Source organism: Phoenix dactylifera, chromosome 3 (assembly GCF_051530095.1).
Source record: "Phoenix dactylifera cultivar Ajwa chromosome 3, Ajwa_hap1_PhDact_Kaust_v1.1, whole genome shotgun sequence".
In the NCBI taxonomy this organism is placed as follows: Eukaryota; Viridiplantae; Streptophyta; class Magnoliopsida; order Arecales; family Arecaceae; genus Phoenix; species Phoenix dactylifera.
In genome coordinates, this window is record NC_143192.1 from 49,610,001 (window position 1) to 49,625,005 (window position 15,005).

Sequence of the window (15,005 nt, forward strand, 5' to 3'; positions counted from 1 at the left end):
GTTTAAACTTCACAGCTTAAGATGTTTGATAGATGAATGCAGAACAGATTCTAAGTAAATGCTCTTCAAAATGGATAAAATTTAACTAATAGTCTTGTTGTCTTTGTATCTTAGACACCAGTATTGAGGAGAAATCATTTCAACACAATTACTCTGATCAGCAACCTTCACAAGTTAAGTGGGCTGGCTGTCAGGAGAGTTACAATCAATAATACCTTCAGTTATTGAATGGGCAACTGCAGCAACATCACCTCCAGCACAAAATGCTCTTCCATTTCCCTGAAATCATTGAGACAATGATAACTCCTCGCACATCAAAGTCAGTACATGGAAGCTAATTTCTACTCTGCCCAGATAATGATTAGACAATGACAAAGATAACAAATTATATTATTCAGTGCAAGAGAAAGATACTACTACAGCCATGCAATGATAAAATGAAGGCATAAAATAACATCTAACTAGTAAGATTTCCAAAAAATGATAGAAATGCACAGGTAGAAAATGACAAACATGAATTTGAAAAGACAATTAGTTATCCAATAGATTGAAAACATACAAAAAAATAATTGATATTCATTCATGAAAATTTTCTCACGAAATTTCTTGTTGATGTACCATGACGAAAGAGGTAATTGGCTTCACTCCATGCTAAATACTCATGATGAAAGAGGCAATTTGGTTTTATTAGCTTCATTCCATGTAATAACACTGCAAGCCAGCCCTTCAATAGCTGAATTTGAGGTATTTGGCTTAATACAAGATTAGGCTTTTTTGAGATCATTACTAAATCTCACATACAACAGTTTAGGACTTTAGGGGTTTGTATATAAACTGATAGTAGTAAAACATCATAGAATCATTTCTCAAGAAACAAGAATCTACAGAAAGAAAGAGAAGGAAACAAATAGAAATAAATCATACCAACATAAATAGAAATAAATCATACCAACATCTAAAAGAACAAAAACTATCCCTCCTTATTCTAGGAGGCTCATTCCTGCAAAAAATAAAAACTCCATTGATGTGCCTTTTCCAGCAAGTTAGTTTCCTTATCAAGAATGCAGCCTTCCAGCTAAAATTGAAGAATGTTCAAGGCACTCAACAGTATTTATGAAACAAGATAGATGTCAAAATCAATCTTTCACTGAACCAAAAACAAAAATTACATTTTCTTGTACTTCTTTCCAAATCACACTTAAGACTGGTGGGGAAGTTTGAAGCAAAGCCAGAAATTGTGCACACAATACATGTTACTATCCAAGGTCACAATCTATGCCCTATCATCTGCAAATTGTATATATAAAATAAGATTGCCCTCCTCTGCAGCTTTAAACCCATGCAAGATGCCCATGTTATCGGCCAAGCTCATAATTTCACCAAAAGCTCTCAAAGAATACATAGAAAGGGAAATGAGGAGTCATATTGCCATATCCAAGAGCCCTTTTGAACCACGACTGGAATTTATCTAGACTCTGAGTGGGAAACTACAAGAAATAATATGTTTCTTCCATTTTAAGCTGAGACCCATCTATCCGGTAGCATACGCCAAAGATTTCTTTCCACAATGTTGAAAACTCTTGTGATCATGGATAACAGATCCAGTTCACTTTGCTTTGAGACAAAAATGTGTTTATGCACATATAGCACCTAGTTCATAACTCCTAACTTGTTCTTCAAACAAAATAAAAATAATTATAGTAGTTAAAAATGATGATGATGATGATGCTGACACAAAAGATAATGCAGCAGTGCGGGATATTGAGAACTTAAAGGATAAGAAAGATAAAACTCAACACAATATCTAGCATTCATGACAATCATCACCATCACCCGAGCTTTTCACATCGAATATGGGTCACCATGGAACACATCTCAGTTGAGGAGGCTCAACAGATTGAACTGATTTTCAACCAGTTGTCAACCTGACACCGATGCTCTAGATGTTGGTGTCAATTCCTAAGGAAGGCATATCTAGAGAGGCTTGCCCTGAAACCTATATGGCCAGTTGGCAGGTAGAAAGATCAATTTAAGTTCATGCATCCAAGAACCCACCAAAAATCTCCTAGACTTGGAAATAGCCTGGACGAAGGAGGAAAATCATAACCTTTGATGTAGGAATCTGTGTTCCTCTCAAAGGCATAAATAAGTGAAAGAGCCAAATGAAAAGAGTCAAATAATAAATTTAGCATTACAAAGAAAAAAATTTTGAGCAGTAAAATAAATAAATTGCACGAACAATTATGTGATGATAGTAAAATCTTGCACTGTCTGCACTCTGAAGAACTAAGTTAAAATCTCAAAAAATATTACACAATTCACCAATTTTACTATCACCGATGCTCCTAAGTTAAATCCATGAAAACCAGTAAACAGGCCAATTTGAAAGAATGAGTTTGAAAATCATGCAGCACTGTGACATGTACTCTAAAACATATTCTCTTATGCAATATAGTGAGATTCATCTAGGTAGAAAACTGCGATCGAGTTTGAAATTTTAGCGTATGAAGAACAACTTAATAAGGTTGAAAAACAAATATATGAAGTGATTCAAGTGAATATCCAAGTTCCAGGATATGACAAACCTGGCATACATGTTAACATGTACAATGGCATGCAAGCTCGAGGAACATGTTCATGAATGCAATATCAGAGGTAACAACATCATCGAATATAAATGGGAGAAACATAACGATTGTAAAAATAAATAGCCACTATTTTCAAGGATGATCCCTTAGTATCATCTTCAACCAGTCCTCTCCGCAAAAAAATAATTCAGATGAGCGCCATAGTTGTTTAACATAATATTACCTTCATTATCAATAACTTGACTTTAGGATCCCCCTCATAGGCAATGAAAAGCTTCAGCAGTCGCATAATCTGGAAAATAGCCATCAATTAAAATTTAATCAGAATGTAAAAGCATGAGTTTAAGAGTCTTAAGTACAGCTGCATCTGCAACCCCCAATCCCACCCCGCCACCCCCCAACTTCCTCCAGGGGAATAAAAAGAAACAAAAAAAAAAATCACAGACAAACTAAGGGAAAAAAAGAAGTAGATAACCTGGTATGCAACAAAACTTACTATATGAACAACCAATCATCATCAATTAAAGTAGATACCCTGGAAGGTAATTAGCCTTCTTACACTTCTTTCTTTATCAAGAAGAAGGTATCAAATCACCCTGTATTTTTCATCATTTGCTTTGCAGATATTATATATTGCAACAATCCCCTGAAACTCAATTATTATAAGAATTCTTTTAGATATGTTTCGAAATAAGCTTCTTTATAGCTAGTTAAAGCGCTTAATGCCTTTTGCCACTAAAGCTAGCATATTATACATACATAATGTAAATGTATATTGATGAGTTGATAGAACTAGTGAACTTAATAACATGTCTACTATTTGCAGTTCCAAAGAATTGTTTAAGCTAGTAACATGCTGATATTATCATAGATAATCCAATATATGACTTTATTATGTGAGTGAACATTCCAACACAGAAGAGTATATAGGCAATCAATCATCACCAACATACCATTGGAAAAGAGAGGGCATTCAATTGTCGAGGCCTGTTCAGAGCTAATATCCTTGTAAACCCATATTCTTCTACCAGAACCTAGAAAATTGCCAAAAAAATAGTATAAGGCATTTATTTCTGCAAACCAAACAATAATGAGAAATCCATCGAACATTGTAAACTAAAGAAACTGAGGAATAAAAGAACCTTACATTTCAAGATACGTATTAATCTTGAGAACAAACAAAATAATGAAAAACTGAAAAACTAAAAACTTCTCCTGTTTCAATTACCATACAGAAGAAAAGGCATGGCAGAAATTTCAATTCACCAGAAAATAGCAATTTACATTAAATATATGGCATACAGATTGTTTCTTGGCATGACATAACAGGCGCATCAGCATACATTTCCAACATACACAAGCATGCCAAAATCAGTTTATGATACTTCTACGGAAAGGAAAAAAAAAATCTAACACTTCCGCGGTGAGGTCTAAGAAAACAAATTGGTGGGTCGTTTACAAACAAACCCTTTTAATTAAAACTCTTGCCTTTATGAACATAATCATTCTCGAAAACGAAGTTCTCAAGCCCCTGAACAAATTAAACTACAAGATTCTTCGTTTTCCTGATTGACATGGCAATCAGGGACATATTCAAGATTCATTCAAGGGCTTTTCTTCTTTCCAGCCCATCAAAAGAACCAATCAAATAGGATTCGATCAAACTATTACGGGTCACGGATAGACAAACAAAAATTTCGCGTTTCTTGGACAGTTCTCAAAGCGTACCTGATCAGTGCCGTCACTGTCTGTATCTTGGGCGGATGCCATGACGATCTTGGATGTTGATCAGCTATTACGAGGAAGAAATCCGATCGATATCGGGAGAGAGAGACGAGGTGAAGCCAACAATATAGCAAAGAAAGCAAGAAAAGAATTAAGAGAGAATCGGCGAACTCGATACCCTTGTCGTGTATAAAGAAACGTCGCAAAGCTCCCTTCCCCCTTATCCTGGAGGAGAGGGGGAGTCAGGCGGCGAGGCGGAGATCGCACCAGCTCGAGTCTTCAATTTATTAGTTTCTTTTCCACAGTTTTTTTTTTTTTTTTTTTTGATAATCCGACAAGGGTAGATGACGAAGAGGGGGAGGAACAGAACCGGTGACTCACCAGCTTCCTGTTTTCATTATGCTTTTTTTTCCCTTTTTTTCCTTTTTTTTTTTCAGGACCGTTGGATGCTTGGATGTTCCATGGCTACACGCTGTCAATTGGGTCCGCCGACCCTGAAGTGAAAAAGGATGCGTTAACGCAACGATAGCCCTCGATTATTTTTTTTTCGTTGTAACAATTAAATAAGGAAAGATCTGAAGAGATTCGCTTCCCTTCGCCAAATCAAGAAGAGATTTAAACCTGATAGATTATTTAAGACTCAAAAACGTGGATAAGTCGATGGGATTTTCTTGACCCTTCATCAGAACCATCATAAGTTGAGAATAAATGTACTTGTAACTGCGCATATAACTATCATGGTCACGAGATGTAGGCAAAATATTTTTTTCCATTGGAACGGTACCGTCCCTTGCCACTTGAGGGAACGGACTGGGAGTCTGGGATTCCCTTCCGCAAGGTATCGGTCATGCCCTCGTTTCGATCCTTATCATACCAGATCCGGTTACACGAGCAGTAGCACAGTTTGCCCACGAACCTGGCCTGGATCTTTGGGTGAAGTCAGGTGTAGAATAACCCCTCCCAGTATCACCAAAAAAAAAAAAAAAGCCTCCTCAGATCCCAGATCAAGTTGTTTTTTCTATTTTTTAAATAAAAATACAGATTCAGATAAAATATATATATATATAGTTATTTTATTTCTATTTTTATTTTTTAAAAAAAACTTTCATTATTCTTATAAAGGATAAAAATGAAAAAATTTTACTTCCACTTTAAAAATAGTTTTTCTTTTTAGAAGGATACTTTAAAAATAAAATTTCACCCTTCTCTTCCTAACTCTTCTTCTAATCAATCTTCTAATCAATCTCCTTCTAAAAATAAATTCTCACCCTTCTCTTCCTAACTCCTCTTCTAATCAATCTCGCCCTTAGCCGCGTCACCTTCACCCCCACCATGCCAGCTCTCTGAGCCTCACTAGCTATCTTTCCCCACATCACGTATCCCATCTCTACTCCCTTTCCCTCTTCCACTCCCTCAAGTGTCTCTTTGCCCGTCATTGAACACCCCTTCATCCCCGACCACCTCGCCAATCCCATCCCCCCTCCCTCTCTCATTGCTGGCCCTCATTTATAAAAATAATAATAAAAAAAAGCCAACCATACATTTTCTATTATTAGAAATCTGAAAAAAAATAAAATAAATTTCTCATTGCCGGTCTTTGGAAAAAAAAAAAACGTGGCAATGATGCCAAATGCAGCCTTAACCTCCCTAGATCCCAGGTCAAGAAATGGTGCTTATTCTCTGTAATTATTCGCAAAGCCAGAGCATTTAGCAGCATCAATTTGTTATGACTAAATCATTGCTCAAAAAGGTTTTTTGCTTGCTGAAAAAAATGGTCACTGATAAATTCCATTGAGCACATAAAAATCAAGTGCATCAATTCTGACAAATATTGAATGCAAGAATGTGTTTGCAACAGAGAAATGGCTAAGGTTGTTGACCCATCCAAGCATCGATCAACAGTAGGATAGCTGACGTATGGCTTAAAGAAATGGAGAGTGATAACCCCTCGATTATACAGCACAATTCTAGTTAAGGAATATGATTTACAATAAACGTCCACAGACATCTCTCTGAAAAACCAAGGACAAGAAGCGCAAGTTAATAAAATGACCTGGTACTCTGGCCGGTGAATGGAACCAGCAACTCCGGCCTTCTCAGCCGGCACAAAGCCAGTACATAACAAAACACTTCAGCAAGACTAAGTGTTGCACACTGTTGTCCGAACAGAACTCCCAGATGTGCCACCCACTGGGAGGCACAGTAGATATATGTTCATCATCATCACATTACACAAACCAGCCAGAGTAATACATTATTAAGTCCTTGTGATGCAAACATAAGCAAGGACCATTAACAGTTCTTCAACCTCATTATTTGAATTGTAATCTCTCGTGCAACTCTGATTCCTTATCTAGCTTCCCCTATATGTAGTGAAGGAGAACGGTGAATACAACAGAGGGACATGAAAATGCTCTGACCTTTGGTTCTCCCTTACCTCAAATGCTATGCTAACATAGGGAAAGAAGCCAGAGGGCACGTGCTTGCCAGTATTGAAACTTATTCGATAAAAACCAGGCGTGATATAATCAACAATGTCCATCAAAGGACCACTACGACCATCAGTGTTTGTGACCGAAGAGCCTACGAACATCCATTTGCTCGAATCTCGGTCTGTGAACGATGGGTACCGCAGGGTGTCCTTCCACATCTCCAAGTGTACCTCCATTCCTGATGCAGGAGAGCCCCGAGCAACATCCAAGACATGGGTTGTGATTGGAGGGCGAGAGCGTTGACTGTTACCTGAAATTTCAGGGGATTTATGGGCAGATGCCTTAGCAACAGCTGTAAGATGTGCCCCAATTATGCCGATGCGATCTTTATACAGTAAAAAAATGAGATGTCAGGATGAATTAGAACCAGTCGGTAACAAGTGCAAATGAAGAAACTCAAGATAAAAAATGCTTGGTGAATAAATGATTTTGTTGGCCCAAACCAGATAGAACAAATTCACTTATGGTTATGCTTGGATGACATTGTATGGCTGACAGATCATTAGGACAAACAAAAGCAAAACAACTAATTTGTGTGCAAATTATTTACAGATGTGCGCTTGCTTGAAAAATGACGTGGTGCAATTATCAAACCGAGACAACTCATTTGAATCGGGCCAAAATTTTAACGAAAGCAAAACAGAATGAATTGGCGGGCTAATGAATTTGGAACCTTTTACCAAGGTGGAGCATTTCTACTTTTTCCAGGACTAAAGTGGATTATAGGAAATGTTGAACTAAGAAACAGCCAAAAACCAAACAGAACATCAAAAGACAGGAAGGTCATAATTTGTCCCAAGAGGATCAGCATAATGTAAACCAGAAGTACCATATTTGACCTAGCAATGACTAATAAGCATGAATCCATAAGATAGCAACATAGAATAATGCAGAAATAACAGCATGCTGGGATCCTAGCACAACCCTCAAAAGTTGATACAAAGCTTTTGGGGAGATTCCACAAGCCCAAAATGGTCTCATTTTATAGCAGAACATTCAACTTTCAAATATATGATTCAAGGGTTATCAGACAATGTTCCTTGTTGTGTAATGATGTTTTGGTCTGTGAAAGGTGAAAACCTATAATCTAGCCTTTTGGAAAATAACATTTCAACTATCCATCTAAAGTGGACACGTTTCAAATAGTTAACATGCCCAAATGGGAAGATTCAGAACCACAGAGGCTTCCATCAATTGTTCAGACCAAAAAGATACATCCACCATACAATCCTGGAGCCCTCAAATATAGTGTTGCAAACATAATATGCCACTCTTATCATAGGATCATAGAAAACCCCATCTTCACTCAACTAGTGATGGTAACTAAGAAACCACATCGCATATCTCTTCCTCTACAAACTACACATTTAGGAGTAACATGACACAATGACAATATAACAGAATACTAACTAGAGCTAATGTAAGTTCTGATCAACAATGTCTACATTGTTAGACCGTAATGTATCATGTCTTGATTTTCATCATATTCATGTAGATCAACCATCAGTTATCAGGCCAGCATATGGATAGATATGGACACCACCACATTAATCTGTGAAATGAAATAAACTAAATACTGATTAAATAAAACAAAAGGTTGGAATACAAAAAAGCATGGCATCATGGAAAAGAGGATGGAAGATGAGTTGGATGATTTTGGCTGTGTTATCAAGGAAGTGGTAAAGAACTGGCGTAAAACACTGACAGAGAACAAAGAATGAACACTATAGTAACAGCTTCCATCAGCATGCACCTGCTCGTATGCAGACACTTTAAACATGTGCAAATAACAGGAAATACTATCAAGCAAGCATAATCAATATTAAGTGACGATGCATTTGCTAGTCAGAAACATAAAGTATATGCTGTGATTGACACCTCCAGCTTTATCTGATTGCCCGGCAGGAAGCTGTGCAGTCACAGATGGGGTTGTCCTGGCTTGGGTCTTGAAAAGCTTTGCAAGACGTAATTCAATTATTTTCATCTCCTCCTGTGCTGCTATCTCAAATTCAACGATGGGCCTATTGAGGTAACGTTTCTATAACAAAGCATATTCAGTACATTAGTGATAATGAAGTAAAATTGAAAGCAATAGAGCGGCAACGATAAGTAGTCATTTTGTGATACATGATAAAAGCATGAATCAAATATCATATGATGACGAGTTTGTAGGTAGCATTGTCAATCTGGCAAAACAGATAATTTAAGTTTCAAGTGAAGCCATACAATACAAGACAATCCAATCTCCTATTTACAAACAGCACAAGTCACCCAAGCATATCAATGAAATTGACTCTATTTTTCAAATTTAACTAGTGAAATATCAAACTGTGTCCAATGCACCAGAACGAAAAACCAATAGAACATCAAGGTGCATGATCCAATCTCGTTAAAGTTACATGCTAGAAAAGCTTCCACCAAACAAAGACATGTCCATTATAAAGCTAATACAACGTGAACACTTCTACTCAAAAGACTTGGACAAAGGTTAAAACAAAAAGTCAAAATTGAAGTACAAAATTTAATTTTTTTAAAAAAAAACTATGGAATGGTACCAGCTACAATATTTATATTTCATGTTAAGGATAGCTGCTGCCATACATGATAATTAACTGTTTTTTAAAGCCAAAATTCATGGTATTATACTAGAAAGCATCCATAATATGGAATACTAGATATCTGAACTAAGCGATCCGAAGAGGTCCACTTGTTAGTCACAGCAAAACACCCAGAAAGGCACCATGTTTTACGCAACAGGTGTGCTGTGTTTAATCATGATAACAACCATCTTGTGAACTAAATCAAACAGTTGGATAATATTTGAGAGAACCAATTTTTGCAAAAATGAAATGAATAAAAATGGAGTCAAAGTAAGCATATAATGTAACAAGTTCTTTTTATATGTAACTAAACTTATCTGTGTGCACATGTATCCATGGGTACATGTACATATGTATTCATAAACATGAACGATGTCTTCATGAATTCTAGATTTCAACTTTTTTAATAAGGAAACAACCTATTATCTTTTGATGAGTAGCATAAATAAAGTTTACAAAACTTTTGTTATTCATGTCATACGAAAGAACTAGAAAACTTGATGAACTTATTAAAAATGAATGTCATCTCCTATTAAGCTTTTCTGTTACATTTTCTGTTTTAGAGTTGAGTTTATTTTGTTCTGATTTCTGAGGAGCAATTTGCAAATTTAGATTTCAGGTAGATGGATAGAGGATAAGGGATTAGATCTTAAATTATTGGAGGGTAATTGAGCTCAATTTAGTTCAAGATTCAATTACCCCAAGATTAAAGTTTGTTTGGAGTAGCAGTAGGGAATACCCTGCTTATGGGAATTTTAGAATGAGTCCTTGTGATGGTTTAACTCCACTGCAGGGTAGAAACTTCATTTCCACTTTCCATTGTGGGGATGACCATCATACATGGCAGACCTTGATATTCATGATTAGCTCAGATGACTTTGCAGAGTATCAGTGAACATCCTTACACACATCATATAAATCAAATGTGACTCTTGAGTTCTGAAATGCATTGCACTTAGCGACTCAGTAGGAATGAAGTTCTTGCTATGTAACAGAAGTAGTCCACATCCATGAGTTGTTGGTCCTCGAAGCTAGGTTCCAGCTCTTAAAAAGAAAGAAGTGTACAAAAATAAGAAGCATCGGAAGATGGGAGTTAGCAGTTAGCAGGTTGAGGCTTGTTAAGTGGATTCAGCTAGCTCTGCTTCAGAAGGGAGCTATTCACATGCTGATCTATGTTGCTTGGCCAACGACTCCTTATAATGTTATTGTTTCCTCTGATTATTTCTGTTCTTCTCTAGGTCCACTGTAATCTTCCTCGTTATTTTTAGAAAAAGTCTGGAAAATCTTATTTCCACAGATATATCTAAATAGTTAAGTTGCTGCTTTTCAACTTCATAGAATTACTGCTGAGTGCTGACTATGAGCAAAGATAAAAATATTAAGAGTGTTTTCTTCTCAAATATTTTCTTCTAGCTTATACTTCCTCCAATATTGGCCTGGGCAGTCACCTCTTTTGGTTTGGATATCAGTTATTGCAAATTCTCAAACAAATTTCAGGTTTAGAGTTTCCATTTCAATTTTCATATTTGACCATGATTTCAGGCTTTCAACTTAATCTGATCACCAGAGAAATGTACAAGAGAATTCATCACACAATGATATTGGTAAATTCGAAAGAAAAAAAATGAAGTGTGCTAAAGTAAAGCAAGAAAATGGTATTTTCAAACCCTAAGCATATCTAAGATGCAATAGATGTACCTGTTATTCTGTTAGGTTTTATATGCTTTTATTATTGGACCTATGGGTAAAACATAACAGAATATTAATAGTCTACATCACATAAGGATCTCATATATTAGAGCGCAATAAACTGGAGAAAGAATCTCTAAACGAAAAAAAAAAAAAAGAATCAACCAAACTTTATCTATTAGTTTTCCAAAGAATGTGGTGTAAATAATTAGCAATTTGCTTCAAGCTGTTAATTAAGTAAAATAACGCCACGCACTTCTAATTGTGGATTGATGAAAAGCAAAATGCTTCTCAGGAAGTGAATTTAGACAGAAATAATTTATTAAAATCTAACTCTCTAATGAGTTTGTATCATATCTCAGATGTCAGGTGTGGTACCTTATCGATACAAATTGTTAACTACTAGCTGATTTTTCTACAGTGAAAACAATAAATATAGCATCAAAACATATATTGAAACACATCCAGCACAAAATAGCAGAACAAACCTTACCTTCAATTCAGCTAGAATCTCCGGCGTGCCCCTCCCGGACGCACATATCAGAAACACAAATCCAAACTTCTCCCTGTATCGAGCATTCCACTCGACCAATTCCTGCTCAAAAATGAACCAGCTTGACTTCGCATTCCGAGAATCACAACCCCAGAAATTAAAAAGAAATCCAGAAAGAATCAGCTAAAAAAGGTACCAGCATAGTGGAATCGGTAGCAGTAGCTAGCGCAGTGGACTGCTCTTCCTTGCTCCACCTAATCCATCAAAAATTTAACAACCCAAACAGTGGGAATGTAGCGGGCGGAGTAGAGTATCGACAAATAGAGAACAGAAAAGGAAAAGAGAAAAGGGGCTAACTGGGAGATGGAGGGGGATGCGGCGCCGATCGCCGGATGAGCGGCGAAGGCCTCGAGCCATCCATTCACATCGATCTATAGAAAGAAAAGACAAGATGGATCAACAGAGGAGGGGGATTATAAGGGAGAAAGGGGGAAGGGGATGGAGACCTTGTTGAACCAAATATCTCGGGCGGATTGGAGGGCGTGATCGAGATCGGCGAAGGGGGAGGCGGCGGCCATCTCCTTTGCGAATCTCTTGCTGCCAGAGCAGCAGACGTAGTGCTGCTCCTTCCACAAAGGTTCCATTTCTTTTTCTTTCTTCTTCGCTGCTCTCCCCCCACTTCAGTTCTGAGGCACCGAGGAGGGATTTAAAAGCTTATGGAGGGCCGGGGGTCGGCGGATTTTGATCCGTTTGCGGAGCGCAGGTGCAGACTATATTTGTTTTGAGAAAAATTTAGTCACGGTGGAACGGAGGTGCATCGCCGGTGGAATGCGGCTGCCCCACAATATTTATAGTCTTTTAGATAAATACGTCTCCTGCCGTGCTATATATATGTTTACAGAAAGACGAACACAGACTGAATAGCATCTTATGCAGCTCATCATTCTAGAATTTATTTGGAAAAACTACATGTATGAGCCTTCTCCTTTGCATTACTTCTTTTTTTTTAACTTTATGGGCTGCTCCCACACCCGTTAATAGCATCTTATGCGGCTCATCACTCCAGAATTTATTTGGAAAAACTACATGTATGAGCCTTCTCCTTTGCATTACTTCTTTTTTTTCTAATTTTATGGGCTGCTCCCACATCCGTTATGTATGAGTCGTCGGTGTACCGAAAAATTTTTTCTCCAAAAATACTTTTAAATAATATAATGTTCAGAAAGCTATTTTGACTTTACCAAAAAAAATAAAAAAAATGTATGTTAGGAAACTCTATTCTCAAAAGTGCTTTCTCACCAACGTAAAAAAGTTATTTTGATTTTAATATTTTTTTTCTAATAACCAAAATACCTACCAACAAATCTCATTATTGCATCTTATATCATATCATGTCATAATATATTATTATACTATAAATATAATATAATATAATATAATAATAAATTAATATTATATTATAATAGTATAATATATTATATTATTGTAGTAATACAAAACTACAATATAGCATATTCTTATATTTTATTGTAAGCATAATATAACATATTAGCACAATCACAATTTTACATTATTATTATAATAATAAATAGTTATGTGATGATAATATACAATATTATTATTATTATAATATTATAATATGCAATTAATAATATAAAAGAAAATATATTGGATTATATTACATTACATTATATTCTATTATATCAATATATTATATTATTACATATATATAATAATATATAATATTAATATAATGTAATCTATTATAATATTATATTCTAATCCATTATATTATATTATATTGTTGTATTATATTAGATTATTATTATATTATAATTATAATAATAATATATTATATTGTAGTAATATTGTACTAATAATAATAATAATAGTAATAATAGTAACAATACTAAAAATAGTAATAGTACTAATAATAGTAATAATACTAATAATAGTAATAACAATAATAGTCATAATACTAATATTATTAATAATTCTAAATAGATTCATAATACTAATAATAGTACTTGTACTAATACTAATAATAGTAATAGTACAAAAATAGTAAAAATGCTAAATATAGTAATTATACTAATAATAGTAATAAAACTAAAACTAAAAAAATAACAATATTAATAATAGTAATAATGTTAATTATAGCAATAACACTAATAAAAGTAGTAATACTAAAAAATAGTAATGGTACTAAAAAAGTAATAATACTAAATATTATAATAATAATAGTACTAATTCTAATAATAGGAATAATAGTAATAATAGTAATAATACAAAAAATAATAATAATAGCAATAATAGTAATAATACTAATAATAGTAATAATATTTATATATGTATGTGTGTCCATATATATATCAATATATTTGTAGAGATATATATCTGCATATATGTATAGATATATATCTATGTACAATACATATATATTTATATATGCATATATGTATATATGGACATATATATATTATTACAATCATAAATTTACATTATTTTTATTATAATAATAGTTATATTATGATAATATATGATTTATTATTATAATAATATTATATTATACTATAAATAATATGAATGATATTATATTATATTATATTATTTATTATTATACCATTATTAAGTATATATAATAATATTTAATAATAATATAATATAATCTATTATTAGATTATATTCTAATCCGTGTATTATATTATTTGTTGTATTATATTACAATATTATTATATCATATTATATATTATGTTATAATTATAATAATATTATATTATATTGTAGTAATATTGTACTAGTTAATTAATACGTTACTATATCATATCATATCTTATTATGTTACATTATTATATTGTAGTATTCAATATCATATTACACAATATTACAATAATATTATACAAATTAATAATAATTAAATATATAATAATATATAATACTATATTATATTATATTCTACTGTGCAGTACTATGCAATATTCTTTATTATCAATTTATCATACCAAAAGCACTTTCTCATTTTGATTACCAAACATATATTAAAATTTCACAGTACTTTAAAAATATTGTTACGAAACAACAAATAGCTTTTAGTAAAAACTCTACTTCCAAAATGCTACTTTCTAAAAACTCTACTTGTAAAAATTCTAAAAGCTCTACTGCTAATAGTAATCCCAAATAGGGCTTTAATGGGCTTTTCTAATTTCTAGTAACGAAGATTATTTCGTCATGTTTTTTGGTAAGGAGCTTTATGCATATGTCCTCTTTTTTTATCTCTACTTCAATCCCTAAGGTTTACAACTAATGCAAAGACGGCATTGCTCTGCCGACTTTGCTTTTCATAGAATCTGAAATAAATTATTTACAAGCCCCTCGTTGAGCCACAATTATTTATAGTTTCTCGGCTCAAATGGTGCTA

General features: G+C 34.1%; 2 protein-coding genes across 4 annotated transcripts in view; both read right to left on the reverse strand.

Moving 5' to 3' along the window:
- Window positions 1-4,787, reverse strand: part of CHY1 (beta-hydroxyisobutyryl-CoA hydrolase 1) — a 15,648-nt gene extending 10,861 nt beyond the window's left edge. The window contains exons 1-5 of one of the 2 annotated variants that reach the window (XM_039119171.3): window positions 4,492-4,787; window positions 4,317-4,380; window positions 3,542-3,622; window positions 2,812-2,880; window positions 216-279 (exon numbers count right to left, since the gene is read on the reverse strand). In XM_039119171.3, the coding sequence (XP_038975099.2) occupies window positions 216-279; window positions 2,812-2,880; window positions 3,542-3,622; window positions 4,317-4,358 (256 nt within the window). In that variant the 5' untranslated portion in view covers window positions 4,359-4,380; window positions 4,492-4,787. The remainder of the gene's footprint in view (window positions 1-215; window positions 280-2,811; window positions 2,881-3,541; window positions 3,623-4,316; window positions 4,381-4,491) is intronic. The other variant, XM_039119178.3, reaches the window with a different exon arrangement.
- A 1,442-nt stretch (window positions 4,788-6,229) lies between these two features.
- LOC103711796 (uric acid degradation bifunctional protein TTL-like) lies at window positions 6,230-12,447 on the reverse strand. 2 transcript variants are annotated; one of them, XM_008798080.6, is made up of 6 exons: window positions 12,094-12,447; window positions 11,945-12,018; window positions 11,784-11,841; window positions 11,588-11,689; window positions 8,684-8,843; window positions 6,230-7,130 (listed from the first exon to the last, which is right to left on the reverse strand). In XM_008798080.6, exons 1-6 carry the CDS (start codon window positions 12,229-12,231, stop codon window positions 6,667-6,669), a joined length of 996 nt encoding a protein of 331 aa, XP_008796302.4. In that variant the 5' UTR covers window positions 12,232-12,447; the 3' UTR covers window positions 6,230-6,666. The 2 variants fall into 2 exon arrangements, with proteins under 2 accessions (XP_008796302.4, XP_008796303.4); XM_008798081.6 differs by having other exon boundaries at window positions 6,230-7,055; window positions 12,094-12,443.
- Window positions 12,448-15,005: the final 2,558 nt, after the last annotated feature.